The sequence below is a fragment of the Castor canadensis genome, chromosome 4, assembly GCF_047511655.1.
Source record: "Castor canadensis chromosome 4, mCasCan1.hap1v2, whole genome shotgun sequence".
NCBI lineage: Eukaryota > Metazoa > Chordata > Mammalia > Rodentia > Castoridae > Castor > Castor canadensis.
Window position 1 is genome coordinate 57,851,217 of NC_133389.1, and position 18,157 is coordinate 57,869,373.

General features: G+C 38.4%; 1 protein-coding gene across 20 annotated transcripts in view; it reads right to left on the minus strand.

The window, feature by feature from the left end:
* The window catches only part of Dlgap1 (DLG associated protein 1), an 888,020-nt gene that overhangs the window by 276,769 nt on the left and 593,094 nt on the right, over window positions 1–18,157 (minus strand). For 16 of the 20 annotated variants that reach the window (XM_074070239.1, XM_074070238.1, XM_074070237.1 and 13 more), the window contains one exon: window positions 5,044–5,258. In XM_074070239.1, coding sequence (XP_073926340.1) covers window positions 5,044–5,258 — 215 coding nt within the window. Of the gene's footprint in view, window positions 1–5,043; window positions 5,259–17,306; window positions 17,421–18,157 lie in introns of all 20 variants that reach the window. The other 4 variants (XM_074070255.1, XM_074070256.1, XM_074070257.1 and 1 more) reach the window with 1 other exon arrangement.

An 18,157-nucleotide genomic window follows, 5' to 3' on the forward strand; every position in this document is an offset into this window, starting at 1 on the left:
TAAACAAGACATTCCAGAGAGATGTTACAGTTTTGGGCTCCTTATGCAGAACTGATTCATTTTAAATCTTCAGAATTAAAGTTGAAGGAAAATACTCCTTCTATCTCTTCTCAAAGTATTTTGTTTACCAATACTAATTCCTTTTGTCTTTAAACTGAAATGTAAGTCTTTCTGTGCCTCATCCTTAACAATTTACTCATTTGTGCCAAGATTCCTCAGAAAACCTCATGCAGATGAGAACTAGCATCCATGAACATCCTGGGCCAATGAGTCCTGAAGGCCATAGTGCGGTGTTGAGACTGGCTCTGAAGCCCACTCTGCACTATGGGAAGGAGGATGGGATCCGTTGACACTGGGATCTGCTAATGCTGTCTGCTATGGTCCTGGGTTGGGGAGAGACATGGTTGGAATCATCCAAATGACTCCATCCATGCTAAAAACCTGAGACTCATTTTACTGGGGGAGATCAAGAGCTGTTAAACCGACTCCCAAAAGCACAGAGGTATTTAGTATTTCACCAGCTTACCTAAAAAAAAGTCAGGGCCTGGGAAAAAATGAAGATGAAGAGGATTACTATTCTGGAAATGGAAAACTCAAGGAATTTGGATTGAAAATAAACCTTCCCAAAGCCTTTGTTAGGCACTTTAACAAACTGCTAAGAGCTCATACAAGCATGGCCCTTCTCAACCAATTTCAGAGGCATTTCAAAGTCTGTAATATTAAAGACCGACTATTTCTTCCAGGGAAAATTTTTTCTTAGTGTCTGGGTGAAGGGATAAACAAGTGTGAAGACATCAGATTACTGGATATTTTGAATTTAACTTTAGAAAATCTTAAGTGATAGCTGACTTTTTAAAAAAGTTCCTTCTATACTATATTGAGTGAAAACCCAAGATGGGATTTGGGCATGGTTCAAACTAGTCATGGTAGCAGGCAGTAGTCTCAGTTCAAGACAAAGAAAAAAAAAAAGTAAATATGGTCGATGTACTTCCTATACAAGAACAAACAGAGAATTTTTAAACCAGTTGAAATCACCATAAAAGGGGACTAATGTAGAAAGGAGAAAAATAGAGATGAACCAATTTGGGTTAAAATACATATATACATGGAAATTTCACAAGGAAACTCCCTGTATAACTATCTTACACAAACAAAAATGTCATTTTTTTTCTTTTACAAAATCAGAGAACAGGAGGGAAGAACAAGTCCTGTGGAGGAGGGTTTGTACAGTTTGGTACCAGTGGGAGGGAGGAGGAGGAGGTGGGGAAAGGGTGTAGAGGGGTGAATACAGTGCAAATACTGTGTACACATGTATGTAAAATGAAGAATGAGACATGTTGAAACTATTCCAGGAATGGGGGGACTTGATAAAGGAGACTGATGGAGGGGGTGAATTCACATACGATATATTTGATATATTGTAAGAACTTTTACAAATGCTATAATGTATCCCTAGCAAACAGTTAAAAAAAGAATAAAAGAATAAAAGTATATTATACCAAATCCAAGTAAAAGATGTAAGCTCTTCATTAGTGCCTAGTGGTATGGACATGTTTTGAGGAAACTCTGGCTCCCAAGTCCCTTCCTTACTTGCCTAAACATTTATTATTAAACATTCAGAAGTTCCTTTTGAAAACATTACTACTCTGGGGTATATGCCACTTCAAATTCATTGTTAGCCAGTAACTAAGGAATATGGAGAAGCTAGTAATGAAGTAGAAGGGAATTATTAATAGTTGTGGAATAGAAGAAGAGAGAGAAATAACAGTTTTCAGAGTAGCAACTAAGAAGCTTTGCAAGTGCAAAGATGTTCTTCATTGTCAAGTCTGTTCCTAAATCTAGATGTTCCACTGACCTTAGGCTTGTATATCTGAAGATCCAATCACTAACATTAAGTAGCTGATGAACGCTACCTCCATAAACAAACTTGCAGGATACCTTTGGAAAATAGAAAAGGGACAAGAAAAAGAGAAACAATGCAAGGATGTGTAGGAGTGCTTTCTCTCCAACATGTCTGGGAGAAGATGGGAGTTGAAAACCTCAAGCAAAATGTTGTCCCACTCTCACTTGACTAATTTTAGTTATCTTGGTTCATGGCTATGATTCATCCCTAAAGCTGTGAATTGCTGAGGAGGAAGGAGGAAAAAATTGACTTAAATGTCAAAGAAGTAGGAACATAAATATAGTTTTCTTTTTTGGTGATGGTTTTCTTTTTTTTTCTCATGAGGGGCTAAACGCTTCAAACTTCTAGAAAAATAATGACTCCAGTCAAAACATCATCAAGGAATAAAAGACAGAATTGATTATGAGTCATGTCATGTCTGAATTTTTGCCTCTTTTTCTCTTCATGAGTGTCTCCTTAAATCCTGTTTGATTAGACCTTGCTAATAATCATATATAATTAACTGTGATAGAAGCTTAATATGTAGACTGCAATGATAAATGGAACTCATGAAATAGGTGAGAGAGAAATGAATGACAGGAATGGAAGTATGAGAAATGATCTAAAGAATGGCCTGGTCACACAGAGAAGAAAGACATACTTGAATGGTGGTCAGACTGTTTTCTTGCTTGCTAATGAATAGGGAACAACAGAGATGGTTTGATGAAACTCTGTTGTGAGTAAAGAAAAATGTTTTTCAATTTATGAAGTAAATCAGTTTCCACTTTGAATTTCCAGAGGTTTGGAGGAAAGAGATAGCAGTCACTAACTCATATTCCATTCAGTGATATCACTTTCTGAGGTAGCCAATCCTGTAGAATATCAGCCTAGTCACTCTGTGTGTATTTACTCTTTCTTCTCTTAAAACTTCTGGGAAGTAAAAATATGGCCCAGGAAATCAGAGGAGAATATTGTGTACAAGGCAAATGATAAAGAAAGAGTTCCACAGTGAATTCTTCTTGGAGCCATGAGGAGACTAGCACTAAGGCACAATTGTGTAACTCAAATCTCTGCTCCTTTCTGTTCTCTTCACATTTGTGTGCTGCTTTGAGCAGTGGCAATCAGTAACATCACACAAGACCCTAAGGTCATTCAGCTAATCTGACCAGTGTGCATCCTGTTGATGAGCTATCAAGACCCTCAGCAAGTGGGAGGGACACAAGAGGTTGCAGGGTCCCACCACTGGGTTTCCATCTAAGGAATCAGAACTTGAAGGACTTTCTTGTTCATTGCATTCCTTTATTTGCATCGTATAGAAGATACAATTAACACCATGGCTGTGACTATCAATGTCTGTAGCAGAGAGATAATTTAAGGTCCATAGAAGATATTTCTTTTTTTTCAATTTAAAAATTTATTTATTTATTTATAAAACCAGTTCTTTTCAGGTGGGTTATGTTTACTTTTGCTAGGAGTGTCAAATTGTCATGAAGACTTGTTTTTATTTCAAGTTTTACCTTGTGTGGCCAGGTCACAAGTTGAATTGTGTCTCCACAATTGACATGTTGAAATTCTAACTCCCAGTGTCTATGAATGTGACCTTACAGTGCAGTATTTGGAAACAGGGTATTTGCAGACTTAATCAAGTTAATATGAGGTCATTCAGGAGGTCCCTAATCTGATGACTGCTGTCATAAGAGGACAGCCATGTGAAGACACAGAAGGGAGAGTGCAATGTGATGACAGAGGCAGAGGGTGAAAGGCTGCAGCTGTCAGTCAAGGGACAAATAGATTCCAGGCAGAGACAAGAAAGTGTTGTCCTCTACAGATTTCAGAGGAAACATGGCTCTGCTAGCACCTTCCTCTGAGACTTCTAGCTTCTAGATCTGGGAAACAATGAATTTCTATTGTTTTAATACTTTGTCATGATAGTCATAAGAAACTAATACATAAATATAGGACAACAGGAAAGAAAGAGGATCTGAATATGATAGAAACACTTAACATATATGCATAAAAGTAGAATAAAGAAACCTATTAAAATTGTTTATAAAAGGGACTGCAGGGGTTAAGGAAAAGTAATGGAGTTACTGAATTTGATCAAAGTACATTATATGCATGTATGGGACTATCACAGTAAAACCCATTTGTACAAATAAGATAGGTTAATAAAAAATGATCCAGAGTGGTCTATATGCTACCTTGAGGAAAAAAAATTCAAACGGATCCTCTCTTTTCAGTTCTTTAAAATGTAATGAACTTTGGCATTTAAATGAATTCCCATCATAGAACAGCATGTTTTTGAACATTCTTGATCAACAATATGATTTGTATCTTATGTTCTCTTTTAATATTTTATTTTGTAACATAAGTGTGCAAATAGTTACACATATTTCATCAAATTATGGAATCAAAGGCAATTTAAAAATACTAATTATGCACAATATATTTTTCAGGTCTGTAGATCTACATTTCAAACTTCTGATTTACTCTCCATACATAATGTAAAAATTTAAATGATGTCTTGCTTAAAAAAACAGTTCCAGTAGTTTTCTTTGTCCTGTTGTTTTCTGCTCACAAACAGCAGAAGTGGAAATAAGGACTACTCATATTTATATTTTTCAAAGCAAACAAATAAGGCCTTACAAAGTATAATATGTATAGTGTCCAGATTTAAAGATGTGTGCTAAGATCCTTGACATATCACCCAGTTTTCAAGTGTGCCCACGTTCTATAAACTTCTCTAAGATCAGCATCTCTATTATATTATATAATTTATCTGAAATAGCCAAGAGTCTTTTAAGAGTTCCTCTGCAATGTTTAGTGGCTGAACAAATGTTCAAGAATTAGGATCTTCTCACTGATCAGAAATTTTATTTTCTTTCAGAAGCCATTCTGTGTTGTTTCAAGCATTGTTTCCTGGGGCTTAAGGGTTCAGCTTATGGTCAAGGCAGAGTACACCTGGGTGCCCCTGTCTTTGAAGGCACTGGTATATCCAAGTTGGATTCAATGTCAAAATCCATAGACCATTCAGTGCATGACACTGCTCCATCTGCAGGATGTTTTCTGTCCCACTAACTCTGCCTCATTCATTCAAACAATCCAATCACAGGTGATAACACAGCAGCTGACTACAGAATGATCATGTTTGGACTACTTACTTGAGTGTAGTGAGTTCCGTGAGGGATGGCTGAGTAGCCTTGAGATAGCTTTCTCTTCGTGCAGCAACTTTGGGAGAAGGCTTGGGACTGGTGTCTGAGTCCCCACTGTCTTCATCCCCCATGGCCTTGATATAGCTGCCACTTCGCATTCTTCGGCATGGAATCTGATCGTCTTTACCTCGAGGTGTGTACCCTGTCCATTCATCTTGAGGAACCTAGTCAGATAGAAACAGATAATTCCCTTTTTGTAAAATCCTTTTTTCTTTTCTTATTTTTTTTGTGTGATCCTGGATATAAGTAATAGAGATAATTATTTAAAACCTTAGACATTAACCTTTTGATAATATTGTTTTACTGTTAAAAGTTTGAAAACATTTTGAATGCATACAAATCTATGTTGTGATGTTTTAAAAAAAATTCTAGGCATTAGAAGTGTGCTGTTTTTCATTTCCACTCCATTGAGATGATTCTCACATTTCCCAAACTTGCCAGTTCCACAACCTCGTCATATAGTAGCCACTTCTCTCTGCTATTTGTTATTGGTTGGTTGGTTGGTTGATTCTTTCAGCAATATTAGGTACTTTCTGTGTGCAAAGGAACAGTAGTGGGCAGCTAGGGGCCACAGCAAAGAGTGGAGCTCAGGCTCTGATGTCCCCGTCTTATGTACAATGGGGGACATTAGGTCACAAACCAGAAGAAGCCAGGCTGCCCAGCAGAGCCTGCTGAGGGTCACAAATTTACAGTGTGTCCTCAGCTGGCTTTGGGGAGGCCTCTTTGCCTCTCACCGGAGAAATGGTCATCACTAATGGTGGAGCTGGTGCTTGATGTGGACATTAGAGGATAAATAAACTTCCAAGATAGACATGGGTTGATACGTCATAGGTAGAAGGGACAGTGAGGGTCCTGAGAAGGATTAGTAGGCATTCTCACTCCATCAGGAAAATGAACATTCGTTCATTTTCATGTTAGCACTACTGTGAACTTTATTTCTGTTTCCTTGCCCTTTTAATATTATTTTATCATGCAAAATATTGTTTAGTTTTACTTGCTTTTTATTTGCAATAAATACTGATTTGCTACAGTGCATATTATTCTTGAGTTTTTTCTCAATTTTATGCTTGTGATATTCTTTTATGTTGCTATGGTCCACTCATTTTGCTGTGACATGAAATTCTTATGTTCTCAATGGACATCTGCACCTGAATTTCTGTTTTCGCTGTTGCGTACAGTTCACTATGAACTTTCTTTTGCAGTTTTCCTGGGCAAATGTGGTATTTTACCAACACTAAGGTTAAACTCTCACAACTGTATTTAACACAAAACTGCTTTTCTTGTCTTTTTTTTTTCCTTCCTTAGGAAGGCACTCATTTGTTAAGAGATTTCATTCTGACAAGATTCATAAAACATCCTTGGGGAGGGGGATAAAGGAGAATGATGGAGAGGGTGAATTCAGCTATGATATATTTGATATATTGTAAGAACTTTTGTAATTGCTACAATGTGCCCCAGCACAACAATAAAAATTAAAAAAAATAAAACAAAAAAAAATCCTAGGCATTATGGAAAATGAAAGCCATTGGCTCTGATTCATTTGCACATCTCAATTTTCTCACACTGGTAACAGCTGAGTCAGGCATAAGAACGCCATGGAAGAAGAGAATAGTTTTATCTGAGCTTTTAAATGATTTATTCTCAGTTTTCATTTAGGATTGAAGAATGTTTCTGATTTATCTAGACCTTCTGGATTCTTCCAGCTCCACCATCTCATACCCAGTGTCTTTGCTTTCTGAACCAGATTCTATACCAGCTGCATTCACTTTCTAAGTATTTATTCTTTCTGAACCCCTTTTAATAAGTATTCAGCCTCCACAGATCTACTTAAATCCCTCTTTGAAGGATTCCAGCACATCTATTTGAAAACTGATTACATTTCCTTAATGTTTGCATTTGTTGGCCTCCACACTTACATGTACATGCATACACACACATCACACTTCTGGAGAGCATCTCCCCTGTTCCCATTCTGATTGCTCTACTTACCTGAGATAGCTCCTACTTATCTGAATCATTCCTTTCATCTTTTTTGCTGGCTCCTACTCTAAGTCCCTAATTGTGGGGACCACACAAGTGAATGCTGTCAGTGCACTGCTCTTCCTTCTTTCCACAATTATTTCTTTCAAGTTGAGCAGGGAATTACACTACCTTAGAAGCCATCTTTATAACATTCTCTTCAATTCCTCTTGACTTCTCCACTTCAGCAGGAACTCACTCTAATTCCTGTTTAATCTCATTCTTCTTCTATTTGGTGAAAAGAAATGTATAATGACCACCCTTTTATCTCTCAAGAACAAGATTTATTCAGCCATACAGAAGAATGAAATAATCTTGTTTGTAGGAAAATGGATGGAACTGGGGAACATCATGTTAAATGAAGTGAGTCAGGCTCAAAAAGTCAAAACATGCATGTTTTCCCTCATAGGTGGAAAGTAGACCTACAAGTTAATATATATAAATACATATATGACCATGTGTGTGTGTATCTATCTATCTATCTATCTATCTATCTATCTATCTATCTAGTGAGAGAGAGAACAAGACTGTATTAATGAGTCTGCCTGAGGGGACTATGGGAGGTAGGAGGGAAAAAGAAAATGTTAAAGAATGAAAAATACTGAAACAACTCATCTGCATATGAACATAAGGTTCTGTAAGCTGTAGAATATTATGGGAGCATGGTGATAAAGAAATAGTAAGTAATGGGAGGGATAATTTGATTAAAGCACCATATATACAGGCCTGAAGTGCCAAGGTGAAATCCCCTTGGACAATCAATATATTAAAGAAATGAAGGACAAGAGGATAAAAACAGGTTTGTTCCTGGAGTGGGTACCAGTGGGAGGGGGCTGGGAATAAGGAAAGAGAGAATAAGTGTGAATATGGTAGATGTATTTCGTATTCATGTATGAAAATAGAAGAATGAAACCTGTTAAAATTGTTCTAAGAAGGGGGTAGTGGGGAAGAGGGATAATGATGGACAGGTAAATCTAAGATATAGTGTAAGCACACATGTAAACATCACAATGTATGCCCCTGTACAACTATTATATGCCAATAAAAAGGTAACAAGACCCTATAATACACAGAACCCTGCTCAGAGATTAATTAAAAGAGACACAGAGCGGGGAGGCCAATGTTGATTCTTGGCTACAACATGCTTATGACAGAGACGAGATGACAAAGTATGAGTAAATATGGGAACAGTTCCAGATCGACATGTTAGTAGGTTGAAGATGAGATATGCACTAGAGACATTAGAAAGTGAAGTTAGTGGTGGCAAGCCAGAGGAGAACTCAGGAAGGGCTCTCTGGAACTAGACAGGTTTGCGATGAGAAGGAAAATGGTACTGGATATTTTGATGCTAACTATTTACTGGTTATCCATTAAAATAATACAGTAATTCAGTATTGACATTTAACTAGGCTAAGCAAATTGTCTATGGGAGTTATTTCATCAATACAACAACCCCTGTGCATTTTTTTCTGTATTTCTCAGATGAAAAGCAGGAGCTCAGAGAGCTGAAATAGACTGCCAAAGGAGGGAAGCAAGGGACTCAAGGTCTTTTGGTTTAACTTCCCAAATCAGAATCTATAAGTTTTATGATTCACTAAATGTGAAGTCTAAGATGCTAAGAAAATTGTTCGCAATGACTCATGCCATATTATCAATATTATCAGTTCTATGAGGTGAGAATGGATATTCTGCTATAGAAATAACTATTCTTTTCTCTTTAATTTTCTGGATCACTTGAAGGTTTATATTGAGAAGTATCAGAATAAAAAGATGCTACTGTTTGTGGACTTGAAAACAGCAGTTTGTAAGTTCTTATTTTGAAAGGCATTTGACAGAGCTTAAGCTTTGCTATGCAGCATAAATTTAACTTAACAAACTCTCACATTGTGCTTCCTATGTGCAGGCACTGTTAGAAACGCTTTGTAAACATTGCTCCTTTGATCCTTATGCTAAGGGGTGGTATTTTATTATTATCTGCATTTTACACATGAGGAAATGCAGGCTGTGGAAGTCATTCTAAGTTACAGGTCTGAAGGGTAGAGTGTCAGTGCTGCACCTTGCGGTGACCACTATTTCATGGACTCTCTCTTTCTCTCTTTGTTCTCGTAGCACTGGGGATGGAACTCAGGGCCTCTCACTCTGCCACTTGAATCATGCCTCTAGTTCTTTTCTTTTAGTTTGTTTTTCAGAAAGGGTCTCACACTTTCGCCAGGACCATTATTGGGCCTTGATCTTCCTACCTCAGCCTCCAAGTTGTTGGGATTACAAGTGAATGCTATTATATCCAGTCCTGAAGCCTCCCTTTCTAGGTTGTGCTTTGTGTCATCTGCAGAACTGAATGACTGTAGTCCTTGACACCTTCATAATCCACTATATTCAATACACTTGTCATCTATTAACTATGCTAGTAGCAGTATAAGGTTTTTATTTTTCAGATCAAAAGCATCAAAATCACCATAGCAACGAACAAGGACTTCTTGGGAAACTATGAATGTTGAGAATAGTTCTGTTTTCCTTCAATTGGCAAGTGACTCATTGCATAAATATGGTCACGTTCAGAGCCTCATTGTTGGCTTAGCAATTACATCTTAAAAATTAACTTGGTACAGCTATGGTGGTAAATGATGCATCTGACACTTGCTGCTTCTCAGTATTGATGTGAAGTTCACAAGCACTGCTCTCTGTCATTTGTCAGAGACTAAGGACAAATTGATCAGCTGATATTACTTAGGGGAAAAAAACAGCACATTTCTGTTTAGATACTTTTCAAGGTTGGGTTATGGCAGAAACTCAAGCTTTTACAAGAAATGTCTATAATTGTTGCTAAGGAAACCAGCTGAGAAGTATTTAATCTGTATACCTTTCAATTACACATCCTTTTCAAGTGATAGCAGCTAAGGAGTTGTACTGATGTGACTTTCGTTGAAGTGGAATATAAGAATCAATACACTATCTGGAGATGGCATACAAGATTACATATAAAATAATCAGTTCTAGGAAAAAACGTAAATACAGAAAATTAGGCAAATACAAGCAATATTATGAAAAACAGGTCACACTAAGGGGAGGTCACATATAAGAAAGGGAGGGTAAAAGAAGGAAGTTAAGAAGGTAAATATGGTTGATGTACTTCCTATACAAGAATGAATATAGACTTTAAAAACCTGTTGAAATCATTGTAAGAAAGAGACTAAGGTAGAAAGGAGAAAAATAGAGGGATGAACCAATTTGGGTTATGACACACATATATATATGGAAATGTCACAAGGAAACACCTTGTATAGCTACCTTAAACAAATAAAAATGTCATTTTTTAAATTACAAAAATGGAGAATGGGAAGGCAGAACAGGTCCTGTCTGGAGGGGAGGTCGGTACTAGCAGGAGGGAGGAGGATATGAGGAAAGGGTGTAGAAGGGTGAATATGGTGGAATTATTGTGTACACATGTATGTAAATGGAAAAATGAGACCTGTTGAAACTATTCCAGGAATGGGGGAAGGGGGAATAAAGGAGCATGGTGGAGGGTGCAAATTCAACTATGATATATTGTAAGAACTTTTAAAATGTCATATTGTGCCCAGTACAACAATTTAAAAAAAAACTTGAAGAAAAACACTATTATTGAGCTTTAAGGGCTGGTAAAATTGCTATAATTGGACCAAGTTTTATTTTTAGTATCAAACTCCAAAGCAAAAGTGAGACATTGCTCAGGTACATGTTTTTAGAAGAAAGCACACCATTTTTTAAGGGGCCCAAAGAGTGCCCTTTTGATTGGAAAGAGAGGACAATTATGTGGCTGCAGCTGTTTTTGTGACCCAGATAAATGTTACTGCATCTTTTCACTTCAGTTGCAGAGAGAGAAAAGATTTAGGGACATCTATAGAAAAGGTAAACCTTGCAGCTCTCTGAGAAAGACTTCATCGTTATAGGTCATGACAGTTTAAGGGATTGGAGTCTTAGTAAGAAAAGGAAGCTGGAGCAGAGCAAAGAGTGCAGGAACTCGGAGATGCCAAGCTGGTGAGATGTCCTGCATGTCTGAATCATCTTAGGAGGCAGTTGGACCCAATAAACATTAAAGAATTAAGAACCACTACCAGGTGCAGTGGTTCATAGTTGTAATCTCAGCTACCTTGGTGAGTTTGAAACTGTTGAGGCCAGACTGCAAAGTTAGCAACACTCTCTCAGAGATGCATACACACTAAAGGACTGGAGATGTGGCTCAAATATAGGAGTGCTTGCTTAGCGTGTGAAAAACCCTGGTTCCATCCCCAATACTGCACAAACCAAAAAACAAAAGAAATCTGAGACAGGTTATTTTTTCCAATAGTTATGGATTACAAAAAGGGATTATTTGCTTTTTAATGCTTGTATTTAAGCACTAATATTGCAATAGAGAGCTTTATTTTTTAATATTATGTATTTATTTTGGTTGTACTGGGATTGAACCGAGGGGCTCACACTTGTGTTCTACCACATGAAGTACAAGTTCATTTTGACCAAAATCCTATTTAGGGCAAACCACAGTCCTCCTACCTTTGTCTTCTAAGTAAGATTACAGACATGCACCATCCTGTACAACTTGTGTCTGATTTAGGGTCTTGCTAACTTTTTCCGAGGCTGGCCTCAAATCACGATCCTAGCTCAGCCTTTTGAGTAGCTGGGATTATAAGTGTGCACCACAATGCCTGCCCCCAAGAACTTTATTTTAATAAAATGAGGAATAGTGAGCATTTTTAAAAATTTCAGTTGCAGCCAGTCTCCAACATAAACCATATGGCATCATTTAGAAGTTCAAATGACCTACCCCTAACCAAGGAATGTCCATGATCAAGTGCTGTCATCCTCTAATTCCAGAACAAGAATGCTTTTCCAACTGAATTAGTGTCACAGACACTGAATGGTGGGCCATTTTAATGCAGGCTAGAATTAGTTTAGTTACATAACAGGAAAAAAAATAAACTACCATCTAACAGGGCATGCTTAATTTTCTAAGTCCCCCTTCCTGCCTCCCTCCCTATTCCTTTACTTCTGCAAGTATTTTTGATTGTGTATGTGCCAGCAGTGAATAATACAAATGTTGATTTCAATCCAAGGTACTTACATTGTAGGAGAGCTGGAAGAGATAGATAATAGATAAGCATGGCAATAAATGAACAAGGTAATTTCAGAAAGCATGAACACTATGAGAAAATAAGATAAAGCGTTGTGATAAGATAGCTGGAGGGGTGTCCTTAACTCGTTCCTCGGAGAAGCTGCTGTGAAGAGGTAACATATGTGAGGGGAGCTGATGACCAAAGCAGCCAGCCTTGGGAAGATTTGGGACAGAGCTCCAGGCAGAAGGCTTGGCCAGTGCAAAGTCTCTAGAGTAAGAGTAAGCTTGGTGCAATGAAAACCTAGGAATGAAAACTCCATCTTGATCAGACAGCACTGAGCACAAGTTATATGAGGAGACTCTAGCCGGGGAGGGTCAGGTCATATCCATCTTGTAAGCTCATCTTGAAGTTTTCTTCAAACTTGAAGTTGGCTCTCCCAAAGCTCCCTTCAACCACTCCTTTATGAAATCTATAGCATATGACACCTATGTTAGGGTTTAACAAACTATAACTTGCAGACTGAGTTTGGTTCACTGTTTGTTTTATAAATAAAGTCTTACTGGTACTCAGCCATGGTCTTTCATTATCTGTTGCTTATGGCTGGTTTTGAGCTACAAGGGTAGTGATTGAAAGTGTATGGTCTGCAGGAAAAGCTTGGCAGATCCATATGATCATGCTGAGTACTTATCTGCATGATCACCAAATAGCATTTTATGTATACTACTTGATCTCTGTGTCCTTGACCTATGTCCCCAACTACTCTGTAAGCTCACTCTCTTCTCACTTCGGGAGAAGCCATGTTGCCAAAGAGCTGTTTAATTGTAGACAGGTTTGCATTCCTGCTGGGCCACTTCCTTGGGCAAGTTAATTAATTTCTTTGCTTCTCACTTTCCTATCACACAGAATTATGTGTGGACTAAATGAGGTAATGCCCACAAGCACACAGGAAGTGCTTCATAAAGGTCTGTTTTATGGGAGTTCTGTGCTCCTCACAGCACTCAGCACACAGATGCTCCCCGATGGTGGATGACGTTAGTTTTCCAAGAAGACTCTGATGCCTGTTTTCAACTTTCTTTGGTAATGTAGAGGTGAAAAATGGAAATATATTAAGCTAAAGTGTAAGTTCACAATATACTGTCTATTCCCATCATTTCTGAGCTAGAGTTCCCCATTAAGACAAAGAAAATTTCTCCGAAACCCTTTGTGCTTGAGATGTATGAGGACTGTCCAGGCCAGAAGATGGAGTGAGGAGGCTTTGGAATAGATGGTGGCTCTGCTCTGTTTAGCTCATAGTCACTAAGGTGGAGAAGGTCAGGCTAGAAAAGGTAAAGAACAAGTTTCTCCGTGCGTATCTAAGTGCTAAAGACAATGCCAGAAACATAAAAGGTTTCTGGGAAAATGTGGAACCAAATAAATGAATGACCTACAATACCAGGTTTGTTTTCACTCGTGTGTGCGATCTTAGATAAGTCACTTCACTTCTTTAACATAGTTCTTCCATCTGAAAAATGGGAATAAATAAGGATAATGTGCTAGTATAGTTTGTGAACTTCAAAGCACCACAAAAATGTGAGTGGAAAAGGTTGGAATCCTGCTTACTTTTAAAGTATAGCTAGTCATTAAAATCTTGGGGATAGGAAAGTAGTAGTATTTCAGAAGTCTGGCATCCTCCTAGTCATTGGATACTGTAGTGTAAGAGTAGAAATGCACATGGACTGTCCAGGCAATCACATATAAATGTATTAAAATTTCTTCTATGGTGAAGACATAGCTCTCCTAATTGGCTCATGAGCACACAAGTATTTTTCTGTCTTCTATGTCTTTCAGCAGTCTTTTGGCACTGACCCTTCCCTTAGGTTTACCCAAACTCAGTTGAAAGAGGATCACAGTAGGAGTTTTTTTTTTTTTATTATTCATATGTGCATACAAGGCTTGGTTCATTTCTCCTCCCTGCCCCCACCCCTTCCCTTACCACCCACTCCGCCCTCTCCCTCCCCCCCCACCCCCTCAATGCCCAGCAGAAACTATTTTGCCCTTATTTCTAATTTTGTTGTAGAGAGAGTATAAGCAATAATAGGAAGGAACAAGGGTTTTTGCTGGTTGAGATAAGGATAGCTATACAGGGAGTTGACTCACATTAATTTCCTGTGCGTGTGTGTTACCTTCTAGGTTAATTATTCTTGATCTAACCTTTTCTCTAGTTCCTGGTCCCCTTCCCCTATTGGCCTCTGTTGCTTTTAAGGTATCTGCTTTAGTTTCTCTGCGTTAAGGGCAACAAATGCTAGCTAATTTTTTAGGTGTCTTACCTATCCTCACCCCTCCCTTGTGTGCTCTCGCTTTTATCATGTGCTCAAAGTCCAATCCCCTTGTTGTGTTTGCCCTTGATCTATTGTCCGCATATGAGGGAGAACATACGATTTTTGGTCTTTTGGGCCAGGCTAACCTCACTCAGAATGATGTTCTCCAATTCCATCCATTTACCAGTGAATGATAAAAACACCTTCCTGATCGGAAACCTTTAAAGGTTGTAGGACTCAAGGCAACGATTTCTGAAGCTCTGCTCTGAAACACCTTGCTGATTTTTTGAGACATTATCCTCAATTAGTTACTAAAGGTCCCATTTGGAATAAACAAGGTGATCCTATTTTTACCCTTCTTTGGTTTTCCTATAAGACAAAATGGTACATTTTACTGAATCTAAGGTATGATGCAAACCTCTCAGTATGTTTTATACCATTAAGAAAGAAATGCTGTCAATTAAATTTGGTACTCCATGGATTATATAATGCATCCCAGTATCAGATGCTAAAACATGAAAATATGGGTCTTAGAATTAATTTAAGAGTCTTTAAAAATATGTGTGAAAAGAAAAACAAGGAATGGATGTGCTTTGTATAGTAAATGATCATACTCAGTAGTGGCCAGATTAACAATAACAAATTGCATTGGTCTGTGTTACAGTTTTGCAAAAGACCCCATACTTTCAGATAATGTGTCGTGATGCTTACAACTACTTTTGAAAGATGAGAACAGGAAGTATTATAATTTCAGCTTGTCAAACAAAGAAACTGAAGCCCAGAGAGGTTAGTAATAGCACTCAGCCCAAGTGGGGGTCTGCCATTCATGGGTGGGAGTCGTTTCCTTCCTCATATTTATATATGTCTTTTAGGGAACAATTTTTACATTTTGATAATCTACAGAGATCATGTTTCAGATAAGAAAACAACTTTAGAGGGTTTTATGCCCAGAGAAAAAATATTAATAAACAATGGTTTACATGACTTGAAATAAAAATGACAAGAACTACTATATCTCAGGTATGGGAAGGATTATTTGTAAAAGGTTCTTCCATTCCTGTGTAGCTATCTTAAACAATCAAAATTTCTTTTTTTTCTTCTTTTCTTATACAGAATCTAAGAACAGGAGGGCAGAACAGGTCCTGTGGCGTTTGGTACCAGAGGGAGGGAGGAGGAGGTGAGGAAATAGTGAAAGTGGGTGAATATGGGGCAGATACTGTATACACAAGTAGGTAAGTGGAAAAAATATCTGTTGAAACTACTCCAGGAATGGGGGCTTGGGAGAATGAAGGAGAATGGTGGAGGGGTGAATTCAAGTATGATATATTTGATAGATTGTAAGAACTTTTGTACCCCCATACAGCATAAAAATAAGAAAAAAGGTTCTTCCAAAACTCAGCTGGATTGACACCCTCCCCTCACCCCACTTTGAGCTGCTGGTATTGAGGTGTAACTAAGTAGGGATGAAGTCAGACATTCCTTGCCAATGATGGTCCGATGGCTGAGAGATGAAGCCCTGTGCTGTGACTCCTCACAGTGGATTATCTCAGAATGGGAAGCCTGATGGTGAGGTTTGGAGTAATGAAAATGTGTGAGATTTTGGGAAATCTGAGAGCCACAAAAGGAATGAAGACACTTAGAAAGCCCAGACAGCTGAAATGGAGCATATGTCCTGGAAATACACAAGGGTAGGCCACTGCTTTCTGGATGGCAGAGATGAGGGAGGAAAACAGATGGACCTAAGGCTGAGGTGGCATGAAACACAAAGTTCGGTTTCACCAGTAACTAGAGGAGCCGGGAGAAGTCACTTAGGTATTTGGTTGATTAGGTGGAAATCAAGACACTATAGCAAGGAAGAGTCATGATTAGAATGGCGAGTTTCATGGTAGGTTTATAATTACAAAGCCATCTCTCAGCAGTTGTCCATGTTCTCCAAGCACAGGGTGTTTCAACGAGAGCCACCAAGGAAATGTGGGTGCTTCACTGTAGCTGGAGAGGGGGTTCAACCTACCTGACCCTTCCTGAGCTAGATGAGGAAGGGTCAAAGGAAAGAGAAAAACCAGTATTTGTGACAGGAGAGCGAGGGATATGATGTTTAAGGAATAATGTGACAATTATGGAATATTCTCGAAGGACTGGGGACAGTGTCTAGGTTATCTTTTAAAAATCCTTCCAGCAATCCTATGAAATAGACATGGCTATTTCAATTTTACTGCTGCAAAACAGAGACCCAGAAAGGTGTGATGTCTTGCCAAAGGTCATAACAACTAGCAAGAGTCTGATCAGTCTGACACAGAAGCTTTTAATAATATCACTTTGCCTCTGATCACTCCTTGGTGACCGAGTGAATGAACAAACAAACCATAAAAACAAAAGAACATGAAAAACAGAATGGAGTGCGTGCTCCCACTCACCTGTACTTAAAAAATAACATATAACTATTAAAATGATCATAGATAATATCATGTCACTAATTTGGTAACACTGCTAAAACAGGGCTTAAAGTAATAAATACTTAAAACGCTTGCAGGTGAAACAGCGTTTGTTTCATAGTTTCCTCGCTCCCTTACCAGCTGTTGTCTGCATTACTGATTAAACAAAAATGGTCAGTTTGAGGGGAACAAGAAAATTTAAAGGATAGCCTTGCCTTTAAGGGTGACTTTGGGCCCTTTGAGGGTCCCAGCAGTGGTTTAACATTGGTAAGAAGCTTTGCTGTGGATTTCGAGTTCATACTTTTATCAGACATGGCATAATGTACTGGCCTTCTAAGCACTTTTAGTGGGCTCTCAGATTCCCTACTCACTCGGCTCCTTTGCATCTTCTTTGCAGCTGGGAGAACTGCTTTTCTGCTCCGCACAGCTTTCACCTTGACAAATGCGACTTGGCTTAAGTGTCCCTGTAGCCTTTTTAGCTTGCTCTTCTCATAGCAAAAACAGAAAAAAAAAAAAAAAAAAAGAGCAGGAATAGGAAAATTACAATGATGCCATATGCAGATCCCTAGGTACGACTGTCCTTTCCCAAACAGGCTAAGATCTCCCTTCCTAACTCCCCTGGAAGCCCCAAGCTGGTGTGAAACTTCATTTGTCTCAGATTGCTTAAAATTACCATTTAAGGACAAGCATAAATACCTACCTCTCAAATAGGGGTTATACCTTTGCTATAGCTCCCTCCACATGTATTTTAAATGCTTTTGAAAGAAGAGAGCTTTTAAACAGTGATATGTACTGGTGATTTGCTCATGGATCAACCTGATGGGATTATTCTCACCCACAAACACATACATATCTGCAGGGGACCTAGCACCATAGCAGTTCCTGAGAAAACACACCAAAGGCATTTTATAATGCAGTCTCTGGCCTCAAAGGAATTTACAAGTTTTAAGTAGATCAGGTAAATTTGGAGGATGGATGAAAGAAAAGAATAAAAATAGCTTTCGAGCACATCAAGCTGGGCTGAATATTAAATCTTAGTACTTCTGAATTACTTACTGGGTTTGGAGTCTGTTCCCATACATCCTCTTCTCCAGGGGTGAAACCATTCTGTAGGAGTGGAATGTATGTATGTATGTGCATTAAGTGCTAGAGGGTACTGAGAAATGTCACTGCAGGGGCATTGTAGAGTGGCCCCTAAAGTGTGTGTGTGGGGCATCCTTGG